The sequence below is a fragment of the Mytilus californianus genome, unplaced genomic scaffold, assembly GCF_021869535.1.
Source record: "Mytilus californianus isolate M0D057914Y unplaced genomic scaffold, xbMytCali1.0.p SCAF_4, whole genome shotgun sequence".
NCBI classification, from domain to species: Eukaryota; Metazoa; Mollusca; class Bivalvia; order Mytilida; family Mytilidae; genus Mytilus; species Mytilus californianus.
The window spans coordinates 40,057,306-40,078,925 of record NW_026262690.1 but is presented as its reverse complement, the minus strand read 5'-3'; the positions used below and the strand labels follow the sequence as shown (position 1 = coordinate 40,078,925).

At 30.7% G+C, this 21,620-nt stretch overlaps 1 protein-coding gene across 10 annotated transcripts in view; it reads left to right on the top strand.

Annotated features, from left to right (window-relative positions):
• Window positions 1-21,275, top strand: part of LOC127737994 (uncharacterized) — a 76,267-nt gene extending 54,992 nt beyond the window's left edge. For 4 of the 10 annotated variants that reach the window (XM_052248981.1, XM_052248972.1, XM_052248976.1 and 1 more), the window contains 5 exons: window positions 43-864; window positions 1,503-1,611; window positions 8,441-8,606; window positions 12,035-12,076; window positions 20,448-21,275. In XM_052248981.1, the coding sequence (XP_052104941.1) occupies window positions 43-864; window positions 1,503-1,611; window positions 8,441-8,606; window positions 12,035-12,076; window positions 20,448-20,501 (1,193 nt within the window). In that variant the 3' untranslated portion in view covers window positions 20,502-21,275. Of the gene's footprint in view, window positions 1-42; window positions 865-1,502; window positions 1,612-8,440; window positions 8,607-10,652; window positions 10,668-12,034; window positions 12,077-13,517; window positions 13,553-14,249; window positions 14,267-20,447 lie in introns of all 10 variants that reach the window. The other 6 variants (XM_052248979.1, XM_052248974.1, XM_052248980.1 and 3 more) reach the window with 6 other exon arrangements.
• The last annotated feature ends 345 nt before the right edge of the window (window positions 21,276-21,620 follow it).

The window sequence follows — 21,620 nt, the reverse complement described above, 5'->3', positions numbered from 1 at the left end:
TTCCTGTTAATGTATTACATATACATTTCTATACACTTGTAGGGGAAGAGGAGGACCACTCAGGCCTTGCTGGTCAGACATTACAAGAATCATTTGAAAGAAGACAGCAATCAATGCCTTCAGTGAAACGAGATGCAGGGGAAGATGTTGTGTTTAGAGCTGTTCCTGTTGTAGTCAGTCCAACATTATCATTTTCTATGAAATTAAACTCTGATATAAAACCAAAGGCACCATTAACATGGGCATCAGAATTATCAGGGGAACAAGAACTACCTGCTTTGGCAGCTGGTGCAAGACCTAGTTTTAAGCTTGCTGAACCAAAGCATGTATCTAAGAAGGATTCAGTTAATAAAAAATCTGAGAAGCCAGTGACAGCAGTTTCCAAGTCAAAGTCATCAGGAAATTTGAATCCAGCTCTTCAGCCTAGAAGTGCAGGATCTGTCCCATCAATTTCAACATCTAGTGGTGATGAGAAATCTCTAGGACATTCTAAATCTGCTGGTATTATTAGTCTTGGGGATTTCTTGAAAAGGCAAATTTCCAATGAAGATGACAATTCAGCAAAATCTGAATCATTTTCTCAGAAAAATAACTCTGCTTTGGTAACAACAAAGAATAAGCCAGGACCTAGTATCAATACTAAACCAGCTTCTGTGAGTAAATCATCTCCATCTTTCTATGGAAAGGCAAAGGAGTCATCAAAAGTGTCATCATATAGCATAGGAAAGAAGGCAGAAACAGGAACCAGTTTGAGTGGGAAACCAGGAATATATGGGAAATCTCAGGGAGGAAAACCAGCAGGAAATTCTCATATGTCTAAAACATTGTCTTCATGGAAGAAAAGTAGAGCTGTAAAATCATCAGGTTTGTTAAGCAGTTAATGATCCTTTTTGAAGGGACATTAAGTTAACATGTTAATCTTATGTGACAAAGCTTGCATCATTTGTTTAAAATAAAACTATAAAAAAACAAAAATTAATTGAAGTAGAAACAAGTAATTATAACATTCTACAAGAACAAGAAATAGAATTTCAGTGCATTTCATATACTTTTGTATATCTTATGGTGTTAAAACTCATTTAACTGAAATCATAACATCTTATTATTTTTAAAGGAGACGGTACATTTTTGAACAAAGGGACTTTACTTTTGTAATCATTCCTATTCCTCATTTAGTTTGCAATTTCAACTGTAAATAGAACAGTATGCTTTTCAAAGAGAAATGTACGTCGATAGTTTATCCTGTCACAGGTTTGTTTCCTGTTTTTCCTGTACATTTGGTGAGGGCTATACACTATGTTACTAGAGGAAAACAATTCCTATCAATCATTGACCTGACAGTGATAGCACAAAATGATACCATTGTGAAATGATATGTTCTTATCAACTTAAAAAAATAAGGTGTCTCAATACAAGAATAGGTATGTCTCAGTAAAAGGAAAAAAAAAAATTGAAAAAAATAGAGAAAATTTAATGTCCTTACCAATTATTACATATTTCAGGGCCTCCTCCACCACCAAAGCAATCTTCTCATTTTCCAAATGGAGTTACAGAATTCCCTAAACCAAGTTCCAGAAGTGAAGAGGATGAAGCTTATGAACGTCGTATGAGGTAAAACATATCCAATCATATACATTGGTGCATGGTAACTGTATTCATGTACTGTACTCTTTATTTACAATGGTTCCAGTATTTGTCAGTGCTTTCTCATTGTGTACCTAATAATCTAAGTGCTATCTATTGTTTAGGGAAACAAACAAAAATAATTATGCATTGAAAATAATTCACTGGAACCTTGTGGATAAAGATAGTTGCAGTACAAATAAACATAATCTTATGTTGTAATATATATTCATCATTATCATTGGCTATATAAAATGGAATGATCAAATTTCAATGCTTCATTTATCATGTTTTGGGTGGGCTTATCACCATTTCTGATATAGATTGCTACTTAAGAAGGAAATTCACAAGATAAGCTTTTGCTTCTGTGAGCTAGAAATTTTAGTTATAGATTAGAAATTTTGATAAAGTTATACATTGACCTGTTTAGAACAAAAAACAAAATTTTTTTTTTCAAATTGTTCATACAGAATAGACAAAAAATAATTCAGAAAAACATATTGTTGTTTAAAAAAATGTGAAATTGATTAAACATCATATAAGAACTGTATTTACATATCAATTATTCCACAGATAATTTATATATGCTTTGGAGAGGGAACTACAAAAATCTGATACAATATTGGCATTTAAAATGAGTTAATAGTAATATATCTGTGAGATATTTGTTAATGAGTTAATAGTAATATATCTGTGAGATATTTGTTTATAGGGTTATGTTTAGGAAAACCAAATTAACATTGTATCAGTTCCTCATTGATCCAAAAAGTACTGCAAAAACTGCTTGACAATAGTTCTCTAAATTATCAGGAAAAATATGTAAGCATACTTCTTAAATATGGTGTTTAGTATAACTTTAGGTATGGCTTCAGTTGAACTATTATTGAACATAATATTGATTCTTTCCTTTGAGTTTTCTGTGGCAACTATTTCCTTTATTGAGATTTCTGCTATATATATCAGATGTATAAGCTATTGTAATTTTGGGTGGAAGCATTTCGTGTGTGGGATATGGGCTTGTAAGTGGAAGTTGCAGCTAAGTCACAAACGTTCTTGTTTTCTGGTAAAAACCATGCAAATTTTGAAAAGGTAAAATTTGGCAACCAAAATTGTTAGATATTTATGTTATTTTTTTGTGATAATGTCAACCAAAGGGAAGTATATAGACAAAGGTCAAAGTCTTCAACCAATTTCCTTCTTGTTGATTGATATATCGCAAATGAAATAAACTGCAGTTGTTATATAGTTATTCGATTGTAGCTGCTTGATACGTTGATGCCATCAGACTTAACTTTTAGCAAAGCATCATGTGGACTTACTTCTACAAATCAAATGTTAAGAAAAATATCATATTTTTAATATTAGAGAACACATAAAATAGAAAACAAGAAAGTTTGTGAAAAATCTCACCTACATTTGTTTAACCAGAGACTGGATATTTTGACTCGTAAACAAAATGTTGAACCATAAGAGCATTTTGTTTATTACATGATAATACCAGTGCTATCTTTATCACCCATGTTTTCCACTGATTAATCCACTGTTATTTGGTGTGAAGTGTGCACAACTTGCCAATGTTGATAATATCCTCACCCTGCCTTGCCTACATTCACAAAACGTTGATATTTCCAAATTAATGTTGTTTTCTTAACAATGCACGAAAAAAATTAACGAGTTTGTTTCTAATATTTGCAGATCTTGGACATTATTAGCAATAGAAATGTTTAATGCTCTAAGACTGAGAGAATTCAAAATTTTTAAGCAAAAGAAACCAAATTTGATATGACTTTTTTTTCAATTTATTATTTAGGGAGTACTTACAGCTTTAAATTTCTTAATCACTGCTGCTGAAAAGAGCTTCTATCTGTCTTAGCTATTTTTGCTCTGAGGAGACTTTGTTAAACTATTCAAAGATGTTGTAGACTGAAACATATAAAAGCATGATAGATGCATGCTACATGTACATGTATGCTATTTCATATGTATTTATACGTAAAATGATACATGTAAACACATCTTTGCTGAGATTATTTAAAAAGAATTAAATAGCATTGTATGCATGTGAACTGATTTACCACATATATATCAAATACATTTTTAATGTTGCGACTATTTATCTTTTTTTTATTCGTATTAATCAAATGTTTTACAATATATTTCAAATTATATATCTTTAGATTGGAAAAAATCAATTATTGAAAGAAAAACAAAATATATGGATTTTACTTTAAACAATTTTATGTTAATGAATCCTCATATGTTCATTATAAATATCATTTAAAAAACTACACTGTTCTATGGTGGTATCTGGTTGGATTAACAGATAATTTCTTCACTCCATTTGAGTAAAACATGCATCTTAAAGAAGTCTTAATTCCCTTTTATAAGACAAAACTAAAATTTAAAAGAAAATCCTTACAGAAGTGATTATAGGAAAGTAAACTTTGGTGTACTAATAAATATGTAAGTTTGAGAGAATAGTTTACACAATAAATGTCCAGCCCAACTTGCAGAAATTGTCATTCATGTTCTTAATCAATACTTAATGTACCCCCCTTAATACTTGGAAAATTCTAGTAGGTAATCTTTTTACAAATTACAAAACTTTGTACCGATATTTGCCAAAATTATCTACTGTGACTACAGAGAATCTAGTTAATAATTTTAGATAGTTGGTAGGTGGGTCCCAAACAGTTCCGTACAATGACTTCAGAGCCATTCAACTGATCTCTTTCTAATTTTGTTATGTTGTTTCTCATGAAAAAATTTAGGTCAGTCTGATATTTACATTGTTTGCTTTGTTATTACTTCCTTGATTGATTGAAAAATGGTGTATTGTTTTTGTCTCGCCTTGACAGAGTCAAAAAGAGGGACATAGCTATGCTGTTTCCGGCAGCGGCGGCGTCAACAATGTATTAGTTTGTGATTAGGTCTAGTTTATGATGAACCACTAGTGGTAGGTCAATGATATTTGGTATGCAGTTGTATTAGCATTGGCACATCTCATTACCATGGAGATTATTTGGCACCGCCCCCTCAGTCATGGTCTATTGACTTTGAAACTTTGCTTAATTTACATTTATTAGTTTGTGATTAGGTCAGTTTATGGAGAACCACTATTGGTAGGTCAATGATATTTGGTATGCAGTTGTATAAGCATTGGCATATCTCATTTCCATGGAGATTATTTGGCCCTGCCCCCTCAGTCATGGTTTATTAGTCCCCTACCGACGTCGAAGGGGACTTTAGGTTTGCACTCTGTCTGTCTGTCTGTCTGTCTGTCTGTCTGTCTGTCTGTCTGTCTGTCTGTCAGTCCGTCAAATCAGTTTTCCACACTTTTTTTCGTCATGCTTGAAGATATTGATTTGATAATTGGTATATAGTTTTATCATGACAAGTTACAGACCAAGTTCAAATTTTGTTCCGGTCAGATGATTTTGTGCAGAGCTATGGTCCTTGGACTTAGAAAATTCACTTAAATAATTAGTATATGCACTTTTTTTCTTCATGCTTGAGGATATTGATTTGATAATTGGTACATAGTTTTATCATGACAAGTTACAGATCAAGTTCGAATTTTTTTCTGGTCTGAAGATTTTGTGCAGAGTTATGGTCCTTGGACTTAGAAAATTCCCTCAAATAATCAGTTTTCCTCACTTTTTTTCGTCATGCTTGAAGATATTGATTTGATAATTGGTTTTTAAATTTTTAATGACGAGTTACATATCAAGTTTGAATTTCCATTGATGATTTTGTGCAGAGCTATGGTCCTTGGACTTAGAAAATTCACTTAAATAATAAGTTTTCCACACTTTTTTCCGTCATGCTTGAAGATATTGACTTGATATTTGTTATATAGTTTACACCACGACAAGTAATAGATCAAGTTAGCATATTGTTCCAGAACAATGAATTTTTAACCAGTAGGGGACTATGTATTGCCATGCAATACTCTCAGAATGCTTGTTGACTTTGAAACTTTTGCTTAGTTTTCATGTATTAGTTTGTGGTTAGGTCAGTTGAAGGGGAACCATTAGTGGAAGGTCAATGATAATTGGTATGCAGTTGTATAAGCATTAGAACATCTCATTTCCATGGAGAATTTTTGGTCCTTACCCCTCAGTCATGGTCTATTGACTTTGAAACTTTTGCCTAGTTTACATGTATTAGTTTGTGATTAGGTCAGTTTACGATGAACCACTAATGTTAAGTCAATGATATTTGGTATGCGAATGTATTGGCATGTGCAAGTTTCATTTCCATGGAGATTATATAGCCCCACCCCCTCATCATGGTTCATTGACTTTGAAACTTTTACAATGTTTGTGTTTAGGTTTGTTTAAAGGGAATAACTTATGAAAAGTCAATGGTATTTGGTATATATTTATATTAGCATTGGCACATCTCATTTCCATGGAGATTGTTTAGCCCTGTACCTTCAGTCTTGGTTCATTGACTTTGAATATTTGCATAACTTACATGTTAAAGTATTGTTATTTTAATTTCAACATTTGCATTATCAAAATAACAAATAGGCGAGACATATCTCTGTGTTAACAGTTTATTTGTTTTTTGTTTCATTGCATTTTTTTAGCAACAGGTTTAACAGATTCTTTTCAAATGTTAATAGGTTATTTCTGGTCATGTATGAATATATATTGGTTTCCACTTATGCTGTCCGGGAATGCTGGCCCTTGTTTGCTTTAACAATGACAAACTTATTAATGTATGGAGAACCCATTTGCTGTCATTTTGACAGCCTCTTGAGTAGAAATATTATGAGACCTTTTAATAATTATGAGTTGAATTCTTCCTGTAAAGATTTGACATGGATTGGATGTAACATGTTGGCTATGGTAACACAATCTGTAATATTGATATCATTGGATTAATCATGTTGACTCTTATTGCACATTTTTTAAATAAATTTTGTTAATTTTGTTTCCGTTGATCTATATAAAAAGTGGAGAATTTGGCTACTCAGAAAACTAGTTCAACTCTGTCTTCATGTGTTTGTATTTTAACATACAATGTTGGTGTTAGATAATTAGTTGTCTCTACTAAACTGTGGGAACAGGTCTAGATCATTGGAGACACTTCAAAATTGATCCATCTTCTCATCACAGATATAATCCTTTGACTTTGAGTTTTTTGCAATTGTAGTGAATTGGTCAGTCGAAGATGAAATACTCTTGATAGGGCATCAATTTTAGGTCAGTTTGTTCAAACCCATTTGATTGCCAATTTTAGTCTTGCTGGTCAGATATGTCTCTTTGTTAATAGTAGCTATAGACTTTAAAGACTTTAATATTTTGGCAAATACAGTATTGAGTAATACGGTTAAAGTGAGAAATTTTTTAAAATAAATTAAGCAAAGAGTTTCCCTCAAACCAGTGCTAGGGTTCATCTTGAACTTCCTCAGTGAGGTGTGAGCTATTGATCCATGTTAAAGGCCTCACTATTAGACTTTGAGGAAAATAACCACAACACATACTTTACTTAAGGTTTTGTAATGTTTTTGTCATGAATTACACCATTTCCCTATTTTTTCCCATATAGTTGACCCTCAAATAATTGTGCAGTGTTTGACCTTAAAGAAAAATGCAGTGACTCACAATACACATTTAACTGATGTTCTATGTCATGTGACCAAGTTTCTAATATGGCTGAGTGTGCCCACTTTCACATTCCAAAATAATAGTTAGAATTCAAAAATTAAATTGATTTATATTCCCAAAGGCACAGGAAAATCTTGTTGGATACTGTTAATTTTAGTATTATCATTCACCAGGAAAATAATTATAGAAATCATGGTCCTCTAAAACTTTAAAATTAAAAAAAAAATGTAGCAACGATTTTGGCTGAATCAAACTTGTAACCATGAATTTAAAATTAAAAAAAAACAGGGAAATTTACTTAGCTTGTTTGTATGTCCAAGACTTAAATGAGTATTTTCAAACTTTTTTATGAATATTTGAAAATAAACATAAAACTATCATTACTTTTCATGCAGATGGAATCATGGTTATATATTTGATCTGCAATTATTCATCTATAACAGTTATTGGATTTGTCAGGTTTAGAGAATATATTTTACAATTCCTCTCAATCATTTATTTATCCAACAAGGTTGTTTGGTGCAAGATAACCATGTAATGATTGATATTTGTAGGTGAGATTAAGGTTCCTATTGATCAGGTGGTGTCAGGTATGCTGAATATATGGCCAGACACGATTGAATGTTGAATAGCTTTTACATAAAAGTGACATTTTTTTTTTTAAATTATCAATAATGCACAGTACCTATTCATAATTATAAGCATACTGACAAAAGTCTTTATATTCAAGTGCCTGCAAGATTTTTTGTAACACTGATGATTTGATAAAGTTTAGAATCTTTAAAATAAAATCTCTTGCTAAAACTTACTAGTATACCTGATTTTTAAAAAATTACAAACAAATATAATGATGATCAAAGTTTTTGCATTGAAATATATTGACAATAATTGCATATTCAAATTCTAAAAAGTGTCCAATGAAAATTAGTGTACAGAAATCCTTTTTTTAGGTTTTGAAGATATAGTATAACCATGCTATACTCACTACAGTAAGTTTTGTAAACGAGAAACAGTTCTATTTTTTAAAGACAAAAGCAATTACATCTTTTTATGAAAGAAGCAACATCTAATCTTTACTGGCCATATATTTGGCTGTACCATGCATCACAGCTGAGGCATGATGGGAACCAGAGTTTCCATCTTCCACTTGCAACTGGGGATTTATTTTGTCTTTTTTCTGTTGATTTACTGACTTATAGGGCATACAACCCTCGATTGTTTAGATTACAAAATAGACTGGGTATAGAGGAACCTGAGGAAACCCCAAATGAGGAGAAAAAGAAGAGTCCAAAGAGTCGAGAGACAACAGAGGAAAAACAAAAAAGGGCTGCAGCTAGTAGAGATAAAGTCAAAGAATTCCAAAAGGTTTGTATCTAAGACTTGAGTAGAATAGTAAAATCAGCTTCTTAAGATTGCAAACAAAGTTAATAGCAAACAAATTGGTGAGAAATTTTCATTTAACCACTGAGTTTAATTATAAATCCTATTTATAGTTTTTTTACGCCCGTCTAAGAGGGGATGTATTATGGTATACCTCTTGCCCATCTGTCCATCCTTCTGTCCGTTGTCAACACTTCGGACAATAACTCAAAAGCGCTTTCACCACTTTTTATGAAACTTTGGTGAATTGTTTATATCTATTGACATAAGCTCCCTTTCAATTTTTATAAATTTTAGATTATATACGATTCCGAGTTATGGGATTTTATTCATAAAATGGTTTTTGTCCAGTTTTCTGACTATAACTCAAAAATACTTAGAGCAATTTTCACGAAACTTTGGTGAATTGTTTATATATATTGACATAAGTTCCCTTTCGATTTTTAAAAATTTCTAATTTTACATTCTGGAGTTTTTGGATTTTATTCATATAAAAGGTTTTCGGTCAATAACTCAAAAACACTTTGAACAGGTTTCATGAAACTTTGGTGACTTGTTTATATCTATTGAAATAAGCTCCATTTTGTTTGTTTTTTTTTATATGACATTGTGGAGTTATGGAACAGTATTCTTTGAAAAATCTTTGAAAATCACATACTTCTAGTTGATCATATACATTCATTTAAAGCATAAAGACAAGCTAAGAGGGCTACAGGCGTATCATGTGCTCATGGTGCAGCTCTTTATTTTCTTTTTACATCAAAGAGATTTATATACAATGTAAAGCTATATAATCAAGTGATGTATAGTTAAAATTCAACCTTGTTGCATTATATTCTTTCCTTTAGGGAATTACTAATATTTCTTAAAGAACATGTGATGTTCATTTGTCCCACATAGCTTTTAAATTTTCATTTAGTTTGGATTCTAGAAACTGTCATAATAATTATTTTAATATTGGATGTGATTAAGATTTACTATGCGGTATGGGTTTTGCTCATTGTTGAAGACCATACAGTGACCGATAGTTGATAACTTCTATGTCATTTGTTCTCAAGTGGAGAGTTGTCTCATTGGCAATCATGCCACATCCTGTTATTTTTATAAATGTTTTCAGAAAAAATGGGGTCACCATACTTGTTTTCTTGCTAAACTTTACTATATTGCAAAAATATACATTTATGAAAACTGAATAATTTGAGTCAGCGTTATTTTGTGTATTTTTCCTTTGATCCTTTTTTTGTGATGATTTTTCATATCATGTAGAAAATTATCAAAAGAAACTAAGGGCGCATGTGCCATTGTCAATGTAAACATCAATGACGTCGTAGGAAAAATATCAATAAACATATTGTTAAAATATATACAAATTTATATTGATCTATCCATAGATGTATGGGTTTATATATCTTCAATCTTTTTAAATAAAATTTTCAAAACTTATATAAGGAAAGATATTCATAAATTATCGATGGTTTTTCAAACTTGAGTATGTTTCTTGGCCACATGTCACCTTAGGGCTGTCGCACTCCTATGAGATTGTAGCTGAGAAACACCCTCTTGTTTGTAAAACCATCGATAATTTATGAATATCCTTCCTTATATAAGTTTTAAAAATTTTGTTTGAAAAGATTATCTGTATTTGTAAAATATATTACTCTAATTAAGATAGATTAATAGAAAGTTGTCTATAAGTAAATGAAGAAAAAAACTAGAAATAAATTGATCTCAATTTCTGTATCAAAATTGCTAAATTTAGTAATTTAATAGATTAATTCCATGAAAACAGTTTCTGGAACCTTTGAAACACTCACAATCCATCTCTTAATTTCTCTGGGAATTTGCAAATCTCATTTGTGATATGGATTTCATATTAACTCAGTGGTTAGAATAGACATAAAATCAAAAGCTTTGTGTCTTGCAGTTTTATTTGCATATTTTTTGTCTGCTAGTGTGTATATTACTTTAGAAAATGATTTGATTTAAAGCTTTTCTGATATTTAGCTTGAATTATTTTCATTTTATACACAGCCATCAAGATTATTTGTAAGTGAATACATATTTGTATATTCCTGTCACAGGTTGTCTGTAAACCATACCTGTAAATAAAAGAGCAATGCAAGGATAGTGCAAAAACTCACCATCATTCCACATTTAAGAAAAGTTTGGACTTAAGGTTCTAAATTGTGTATCATATGCAAGAAAAAAATTAACAAATAGATGATTTCATATTTTTTTTTTTCACCAACCTTTAAACAAATGTGAATATGTTCAATGAACAGATCAAAATTATTCTTATTTGTGGAATAGTGTTTAAAAGATTTAGCATGACTGGCCAGTAATTTAGAGACATATCTTTGAAGGAACCCCTATTGATATAGGTCAGTGAATAAACTAGATAGATCCAAAAAGTCATAAAGGTAAGAATTGGCTTTCAAAGTTAAAAATATGAATGAGGTCATTAAACAAATCTTATCATGTTTTTTTTTAGTTTTGTTTGTTTAGTACTTTTGTCAGCTCATCATGTTTGAAGTTATAATCTGTCAACTCTTACTTGCTCCTTTTGTTGAAGAATAGGTTCAAAAAGAAATAAAAGATAAGTTTGCCAATTTATTTTTATATTTACATAGAAGGAAGTGAAGTTTTCTAAGAGGTGTTCATTTACTAGTTCAAATAAAGTATGTATATTGCATTGTGATGTGCACAGTTTTTATTAGTTTTTCATTAGGTAGAAATTCCTTGTTTTTCATGTAAACCTAATTGTAATTCTCAGTTTTTAAATGGTTGCCTACTTGATTTGCAATGTGCATCCAGTATTGTTTTTATATTGCATGAATGGAAACAATGGTTGAATTTAGAAATCCATTACTAGGACTGGACTTTTGTTGATATCAATTATCACTCATGTTTTATAAAAATTGGTTGGAATGTTCGATACCAGGGTTTATGTTCTTTTTATTTCCTGCCCACAAATCAAAGTGTTGGGGACTGTATCGTTTAACAGTCTGTATGTCTGTTGGTTCTGACCAGTATTAGGTTTAGTTTTAGGTTAAAGAAGTCGTTTACCATGAAGTAGTTGTCACTTTACTGACTCTGAGTGCGCATTTTTTAAAATGTATGCCTCATTAGGGTTTTGACTGAAGTTGCAAATGTGATAGCATAAAGGGGCATAGTGTCCTATGGACACATTCTTGTTTTATAGATTTTTAGAATTGTGGCAAATAAGGGGTCTGTCTTTGAGTTATATATTTGATTAAAACCTTGCTACTGAAACAGAGAAGAGAAAGGAGTTTGTTTTTATTTGTTGAGGGATATATTCTTTAAGTACTGGCCAGTCAAGCGTGTTGTCCACTTTATTGTATTTTGTTTTTATCTCACTACATTTTGTAAACAACCTTTGATGTATTACACAGAGAATGATTCAGCTGTTTACTATCAATGCCCCAAAGACAGCAGTATGTACCAAGAAAGATAACTCTTAACTGTGTCAAAACATTAAACTAGATACAGCACATGTTGGTTACATGAGAAAAAAACAGGGTTATATTTAAAATAATGAGAAACATTTTTTTTATTTAATAATTTTTACAGTAAATATATAACAAAACTAGTTTTTGTCTTAAGGTGAAAGGGGGGACAGTTTGGTCTCCCCAAAGTTATTGCGAACCCAATGAAAGTTTTCCACAGTGCCATCTCTATCTTGACCAGGTATTTAAACTTTTGCAAGTTCACCTGTCCTATTGAATAAATACAATAGCTATTGTTCTCTGTGTAGTTTATTCTCTGGGACCTTTAAATTTCTTCTAAGAGAAATCTATCATTCATTGATTAAATTACCTGAGTAAAAAAAATTTCTTACATGTAGACAAAAATACTTTTTTTATACTCATTAATTGCGTGTGATGATGTATTTATTCAATATTAATAATATATTTTCATTCAGTTTAATATAAACATTGATTCAATCATAAAAAGTTGATTTCTAAAAAAAGTTTTATCAATGTTTCTATTGAAATTTGATTTTTTTTTTTGTTTGGTTATAAAATACATTTAAGAAGATCTTAATTTGAAACATCATTATTTTCAAGTTCTTATTCATGTCAAACAAATTTTTTTTAAAAGGAACAATGTTGAAAGTTTTGTCAGAAATCAACTTTTTATGATTGAATCAATGTTTATATTAAACTGAATGAAAATATATTATTAATATTGAATAACTACATCATCACACGCAATTAATGAGTATAAAAAAAGTATTTTTGTCTACATGTAAGAATTTTTTTTTACTCAGGTAATTTAATCAATGAATGATAGATTTCTCTTAGAAGAAATTTAAAGGTCCCAGAGAATAAACTACACAGAGAACAATAGCTATTGTATTTATTCAATAGGACAGGTGAACTTGCAAAAGTTTAAATACCTGGTCAAGATAGAGATGGCACTGTGGAAAACTTTCATTGGGTTCGCAATAAACATAATAAAAGATAAATGAATTAAGAAACAGTGTCGTATCTACCCATTATAAAGTAACAATTCAGAGAGGATACAATTAATCCTTGCAGAGCATTTTGTAAATTGTCTCCCTTGATACTTATTGGTGAAATAATATTTCTCCGTTTTATGAATTTATGATTGATTACAAATAAGTGACATCAGAAACCAACATGTGTTGTACTCAAGATGTTGTCAGTAACATAGGAAAATTAATATAAATCATTGTTGAAATGATAAAGACTAATTTTATCAGAGTTGTGACTATTAAATGCTACTAATAATGGTTAATATCTTCACATCTTGAGTAAGCAGTCTCGTACAGTAAAATAATCATTAACTATACTCAGTCATTAGTCATTCATTGCTTAGTATTTGCATTCATATTTACTTCATGAATTTCAGGTTTCCAAATATACGTCAAAAATTCCTGTTTCAAGGTGACGGTTTTCTACTGAATTTATTTCCTATGAAGGACTTTCCCTGATTATACATTGGGTGTATGATTTAAAGTCCTATTATCCTATACCATACCCTCTTTGTTCTTTGGATTATAGCTGTAAACACAATATAATGCATGAAACACATATCATTATTGACACAGAAATGCAAATAAACAAAAAATCTCATTCTTAAAGGATCTTCCTTATTGATTCTACAGATATGCATTGTGTAAAATTCTCCTTAAAACCAAACTTGTTGAATAGTCTACTTGTGATAAAGTATGTTGCAGTGTTAATTTGCAAAGACAAAAATAAAAATCTTTTGCTTTGTCAAAATATATTTTTCATAATTTTGCTAATTTCTATTAATGTATTTAGATCGGTTTTTTATTTCAATTGAATAAGCAAAACTTCCAGAATTACTCTTTACAAAAATTTTTGTTTTTTTATCGTAGTCTATGTCTTTGCCATACATTTAGGAAGATATTTTGCAAAACTATTTATTTTGGATTAAGTGGATGAGATATGATATTTTAAGACACAAACTTTTTCACTCATTAGCCTGTATTTGATAGAAAGTAGATATCATTCACTAGAAAACTCAATTTTGCATTTTTTCATGTTTCATCAATCCATAAATCATGATAAACCATATAAAACCAGCCTAATAACTGATCATTTTACTCGCTAACAGGAGTGAGATACCATTGTGTGAGTACACTAATATTCTGGTACTTTAAAACTGTCACATTTATTTGTATCATATTATAGTGTTGTTTTTACACATGTGTGTGTGTGTTTTCTACATATAACTAAATGTTTGTTAAGTGTTGAAGTTTAATAGTTGGTTGTAGTGCATAAAGGGGTTAAGATCAGATTAATATATATATGGTAATTGGTTACATAAACAGTGAACTCTCAAAATCCATCATTAGATAATCTGAATAGTTAACATTTATCTCGAAGAGTTTGAATAGGGCAACACTGACAGTCTTGGTCAATTAGCTTGAAAGAAGTCCAAGTCATCTCAATTATTAAAATTTTTGTGGTCTAGTTCTACACATGTTTCAGACTGATTAAAAAGTGAGCATTAATTTTGACCAAAGACTATTAATAGTTCATTGAAACAATCAAAAACAAAAATTGTCTTTTTTATTTTTTTTCAGATGAAATTATTGCCTACTATATGTTATAGAAATTTCATAAATGTATTGTGAAATGTGTTGCTTATGCTTATAAATGTTATTAAAAATAATGTGAAAGAAAAGGACTCTTCATGTTTTCCTGTGAAAAATGTTTAAAAAATTACAAAATTCCTTGTTGATTTAGTTTGTAAGAAAATACTTTTGTATACTACAACCAAATGATCTAAAACAGGTAATAGTATCAGGTAGATATTAAGTTAATTGTAGTTTATATACATGTATAATTAAATGTTTGTTGAGATAATAGGTCTCTCTGTAGTTTTCAGAATAAGTCTTAAGTAAATAGCTGATATAAATATACTAAACAAGAAGTGAAAGGATACACTTTTAAACTGTTTGTTGGAAATATAAAGGATTTTGTCCCAAGCTGGACTGTGGCCTATCTGTCTGTCTGTTTGTCTGAAACACATCAATACTGTGAGACTGTTTGACAGAAAGCTTTCATACTTAGTAGGAATTGCCATATTCTGTTGACCGTGCCTTTTTTGTCTCGCCTCTGACAAAGTCTTAGAATGCGAGACATAAGGATTGCAATCTGGGGGAGTACACTATTTGTATTAAGCTTTACATTTCAGAGGCTAGAAGATCTGGAGTCTTCATACCATGTATGCAGATGCTTTATGTTACAAACTTTCTGTCTGTCATTTTTTTGTTGTCTTTGACCTCATTTTCATGGTTCAGTGACACTAAAAAGTTTAGTGTTTTTGATATGTGAACCTCTCACTTATTATCAGTAATTGGATAACTATATTTGGTATATGGGTTCTATTGCAAGGCCTACATGTCTGTCTGACAGTGTTCACCTGACCTCGACCTCAGTTCATGGTTCATTGGTCAATGTTAAGTTTCAAAAGTAAGGTCTGTTCCTCAGAACTGTAAGCAGTAGGTCAACTATGGTATATTTGGTGTATGGAGGTTGCATTTCTGTAAATATAGACAATGCAATTTCCCATAGGAACTCCCTTTATGGCTAAAACTGTGCCACTTTTACTATGAAGTGTCGTAAAAAATTATATCCTAGAATGGAAAGTTGATATGCACTACTATTTAATTCAAAAGTCAAAACATGGGGCTGTGCGGCATATTTTCAACATTTATATGCCCCGAACTTGTTAGAGTTTAAACTTATACTAAAATTGTGTACTACCCCTACCTTCACTTTGTGCCTACTTCAGAATTCAATTTTCACCGCAACAATATGTTTTTATACTGGTAACATTCCCAAGTTATGTCTCTATGAGATGAAACATAGAGATCATATCTGGGAACCAGTACGTAAACAAAACGAAATATCTATGAATATTATATATCTCCCCAAAAGAGGCGTGGTTTGAGAAACAGCTGTATTTACAACCTGGTATGATTGTCTGGTGTACATGCTAGTCAGGCTGGTTTCATCTGACCTTGACCTTATTTTCACGGTTCATTGGTCAATGTTAAGTTTTTGTGTTTTGGTCTGTTTTTACTAATACTATAAGCAGGTCAACTATATTTGGTGAATGGAATGATTTTAAGGTGTACATGTTTGTCTGGCAGGTATCATCTGTCCTTGACCTCATTTTTATGGTTCATTGGTCAATGTTAAGTTTCAGTAGTAAGGTCTTTTTATAAGATTCTATAAGCAATAGGTCAACTATACTTTTTGCAGTCTTGCAGGGTTCAACTGACCTTGACCTCATTTTCATGGATCATTGATAATGTCAAGTTTATGTGATACTTGTATTAAAACTTTATCTTAAGGACTATCAACATAAGATAAATCATGAAAAGTAAAGCGGGCGAGAAATTGTGCACTCCTTTTTTTTTTTTTTTTACAATCTTGACAGGTCTGAGTATAGAACTTTTACCATTTTTTAGTATTGTAACAATGACACCTTGTGAATACAACACCTCTGAGTCCATTTTACACAAAGCTATCATATTTAATAGGAATGTTTGGGATCATGTGTTGTTGACCATAATATACCACTATATTGATTAGACCATAAGGGGGTTATAAGACTTTTACAATTTTTATGCCCCTGTCATAGGTTTTAAGTTTTCTGCCAAAGTTAGTTTGATAAGAACTACTTGTGATAAATCAATGATATTTTGTATGAAGTTGCATTACTGTCAGTACATTTCAGTTTGATGACTATTTATTACTGTCAGTACATTTCAGTTTGATGACTATTTTGAGGCCCTTCCCCCTAAGTCATGGTCCAGTGACTGACATATATATATATGTAACACTCCCAAACGTGTCCATCCCCCCAAACGTGTCAGATTCCCCCAAACGTGTCTATTTCCCCCAAACGTGTCTATTTCCCCCAAACGTGTCCTTAAAAGTTGATATCGCCCAAACGTGTCCAATTTCATAACCCCCAAACGTGTCCGATAATTGTTATTCGCCAAAACGTGTCCACTGTAAAACGCCAGAACGTCTCACGTCTTTTAGAGCTAATACATGTATGTTCTAAATGAAATCAATAACGTTTACGGCAATTCTACGATGGGGGACACAGTTGACTAAGTGGTCATTTATTAGCATTAGTTTGTTCAATACTGGTTGTTAATGATTATCATAATTGCAAATTTAATCTGTAACATACCGGTATGAACTAACTTTTGACTGAAATTACTTGTCCAGTGCAAGTATTTCATGCTCATTTAGAGCGAACATACAAATAATTCTAGTACAGTTGAAATAATCATTTACTATGTAAATTATTTTTTACTAATAAACTCCGATGATGCCTTTTATATTAATCCAAATATTGCACATCAGCAGAATTGACTTCCATTTTTTCAACAGTTCTGATATTTTAAAAGCTCTTCAAATTATAAACTGCATGGTTATCAGGTTTTTTTTTAATAAATTGTAGGTTTCGAGCATCACTAAAGACACACGAACAAGAGACATAACGTCCAGTGCCAAATATGTCATGCATTATTTGAACGACATCATGTGAACAATAAATACTGTAGATAAGTTCTATCATCATACCGGACATTTAGGATTGGGCCTAAATTTTTACGGTTATTCGGGATTAACACTAGTTGGGATTTTAATCTAAAAAAATTAAGAGCGAGTAAAGACCAATTTTTTAATGACTTCAGTAAGAAACTACTTCATTCTCTGTTATGTAATAGAGGCCGTTTTAAATAAAAGTTGTGGAAATTTTTAAAAAAAACGTTGCCTTCCAATATACAACTGATGGCACCATGAAAGAGTGAAATGCTACAAAGGTTTTAATGCACAGAGAATGGGACATAGAGGTATCTAATTTAATATCTACAATTTAACTGAGCCTGGATCCAACGTAGCCGAAACTGACGCCCCCACTTTTACCCAGGTTAGACTGCCAGTTTAAAAAAGACCTAAAGTAATGTATTTCTATTTTTTAATGAAATAGTAAAATGATTATACGTTAATGAAAAAGCAATAACCAAATAAACTATGTATTTATAATATGGACACGAATGATAGTTCCAGTAAAAGAAAACAATTAAGCTTGATATGGACACGTTTGGGTGTTTAATAAAAAAATTGGACACGTTTGGGCGTTTATACAAATGACACGCTTTGGCGCCCTTTTACAACTAGACATGTTTTGCAGTTCAGTGACGTTATGTGGACACGTTTGGGGGAATCAGACACGTTTGGGGGGAAGGACACGTTTCTGAGTGTTACATATATAGCCCATTTACAGTTCCTTGACCTAATTGTCACACTTTGCTATATAGGTGTGTCAATTAACCCACTCATAAAACGTGCAGTTACAAGATCTGATACAAGATTTAACCAAAACCAAAACCAACTTTAATAAGTACAAAAAATCACATTTTGAAAAAAACAAAATTTAGTTAACAACAATTTTGCATTTTATGTCCTTTTTTGACTTGCTTAAACAAGGTTGAACACTTGCTATTACGGAATTATTTATATAAGGAACTCTTTTCAAATTTTTCCAGATATAATGGAGTTGTTTTATGATTTTATTTCCCCAGTTTTCCAATTATATATTTCAATATATTTGAATGCTCGTTGTAGGTTGGTTAAGAAATTTTCTTTGCAACCTGGCCATTTAAGTCATTTGTCCATTTTATCAACTTTTTGGCAAGAAAGACAATAAATAGAAATGCTGTATTGTCAATCACCTTGTTTCACAATTTTTTAGCCAAAGTGTACAATTTTGATTTTATAACCAAAAGCCATGCAAAAAGTATCAATCAATGATATTTACTTTTCAACAACTGAACATTTATCATTAAACAAATTAAAGTGTATCCTCTCTTTTGTGCTTAGTATATTTTACATACATCTTATAGTAAGGATATGGATCTGTGGAAAAAAGTTATGAGATTTTAAAAATCAATATTTTTATGTCTGATAACATCATATTCCTCAAGACGTTACCTCAATTTATGATATTACTTAAGGTGGTACATAACACTACAGGGAAATTACTCTGTAAAAATCAGCTGAACGTTTTAATCACAGTATATTGTTAAGGAAATATTAAGCTTCTCAATGATCAAAATTAGTGTTTGTCAAACTGCTATATATCCAATGAAATTTTTCCGATAAAGTGTGTGGTTCAAGTTTGAAATTTTTATATTTTTGTCAAAGGGTCAAAGTAAATATTTTGTCAAAACTTTCATAAAAATTAAACGAGTCAAATTAATTTTAGTCAAGGTGTTTGGTACCACCTTAAGGAAACATTTTGTTTGCATTCAGAGAGTTATTTCTGGATATTAGTAGCTAAAATAAGGAGTTGAACAAATAACAAGTTTTGTGTATATATTTTTATATATATTTTAAGACTTTCAGCATTAAATTTTCAATTTGCAGAAACAATATCTTAATAAAAATATACATCCTTGCTTTTTTTATTATTGGATCTTTGCAAATATAATCACACAAGAGAAAAAAGCATGACTTCCAACCTATCTTATGTGCTGGACTATACTAAATATATGTCATTGTTAGCCCACCTTATCAAAGACTATTCAAGGTAGTACCATCACTTAGCATCCACTCCCTTCTATCATTCATCTACAAATGTTTTTCTAATACATTAGCATATTTAAAGCCACTTGACCGAATATAATCACAATTTATGTAATGATTAATTGGATACTAATTCACATCAGCAACTCTCACCATCTTGCTGCTTGAACATTGTAACACATTTCCTGGGTTGCAATCAGATTTCTCTATGGCGGCTTATACTTTTCAGAAGTTATGCCCCTTTAACAGATGTTCAACACTAAATCCTCCTTAAATTTATGAATATTTTATTCATGATTTTTTGAAATTTCAAGGTTGCTTCAAATCCAAAATATAGTTTAAATGAAACGGTATGCAAAATTAAATCTACTTAGAGTCAGAATGTTGTTCAATCTGTGTTATGGAAAGAAATATTGCAAAAAAGACTTTGAAATGGCAGTCAGTACAAAGCGTATTACCTGTGTATAAGAGACATGTAAATTTAGTTTTTGAGCATTTTTTATAGTCTAGTAAACTTTGATACTTTCTTTTAACTAAGCTACAAACCAACAGATATAGTTCAACTAATATAGCTGTTATCTTATTATAGATTTGTCTCAAAGTTGTTTGATTTATATTCATATGTGAATACAAAAATTAAATCATTTGTGGGATATGAAAATGAGTTTGATAATATATCTTATTTCAATTGTAGAAGCTTCAAGAAAACATGAGAAAGAAACAACTACAGAAGAAGCAGAGCTCATGACCAATCAGATAAGGGTTGCCACATTGTGACGCATATAACGAGGAGAGAAAAATAATATAGATACATGTAGGACAAATATTTCTTTAGAAATGTACTGCTAATATCAAAGTCTAATTAGAAAATGAAGAAGTTTTTCTTGTTTTCACAGAATATATAACATTTAGCATACCTGATATGTATATTTCACAAAGGAGCCTTTACCAGTTTTTTTTGGTTTGGTTTGGTCAATTGACATGTTAGAGAAACTAGAAGCTTGTAAAGTTGTATCATAAATGTTATTTATTAATTTGATTAAGATATGCTTTTATATCTTGCCTGAAATAATATTTGTAATACATGTATATTGATTTTTGGAAATGATATTAACCTTTGATGGTTTTTCATTAATCTTTTATTTTATATCAGTGTTTATAGAAGTTGTAATACATCATGGTTATGAAAAAAGGAACAAAATAAAAGAACTATTTTAATTCAGTTTAATTTTTTTACTTCTAGTTTATTATTGAAAATAACTATTTAGTTGTGAAGTTTTTACTCTTGTTTAAATCTGACCAATATGAAGAGACATATATATGTTAATTGTAAATTTAGTTTTATACATAATAATTCTAATGGGCACATAGATTAATAGATTTTGGAGATAGGCTGAAATAGAATTGTTAGTGCTGTAATTTATTTTTGTATAAAGAACTGCCAGATGGAGTGTGTCGATTCTGTGATATTATAATATAATTATTGGTATTTTTATATGCGAAATAAAAATTTAAAACTGAATCTCTCGTTTTAACTTGATGATTTGAATACTGGTTACAGAAAAAATTCCAGTTTAATGTTTTGAAGAGCAGATTTTTAAAAAACTTCCCCTCTCTTACTACAAGGAGAAATTCTTGATTAATGATTTAAAGACACTCTACAAGCCACTTGTTACTACATGTATTGTTAAATTTCTTTTCAACCAAAGTAATGCAGATTTAGTCTTAGATGCAAGATTTTTTTATTAGTTGTTATTTACTTTGAACTAGCTGTCAGTAACTGCGAGTACTCTCAGATCTGTGCTAACTGTCTTTTTGTTGTTGGGATGTACAAGTACCCATCCACATCCACTTTATGTTTTTGTTA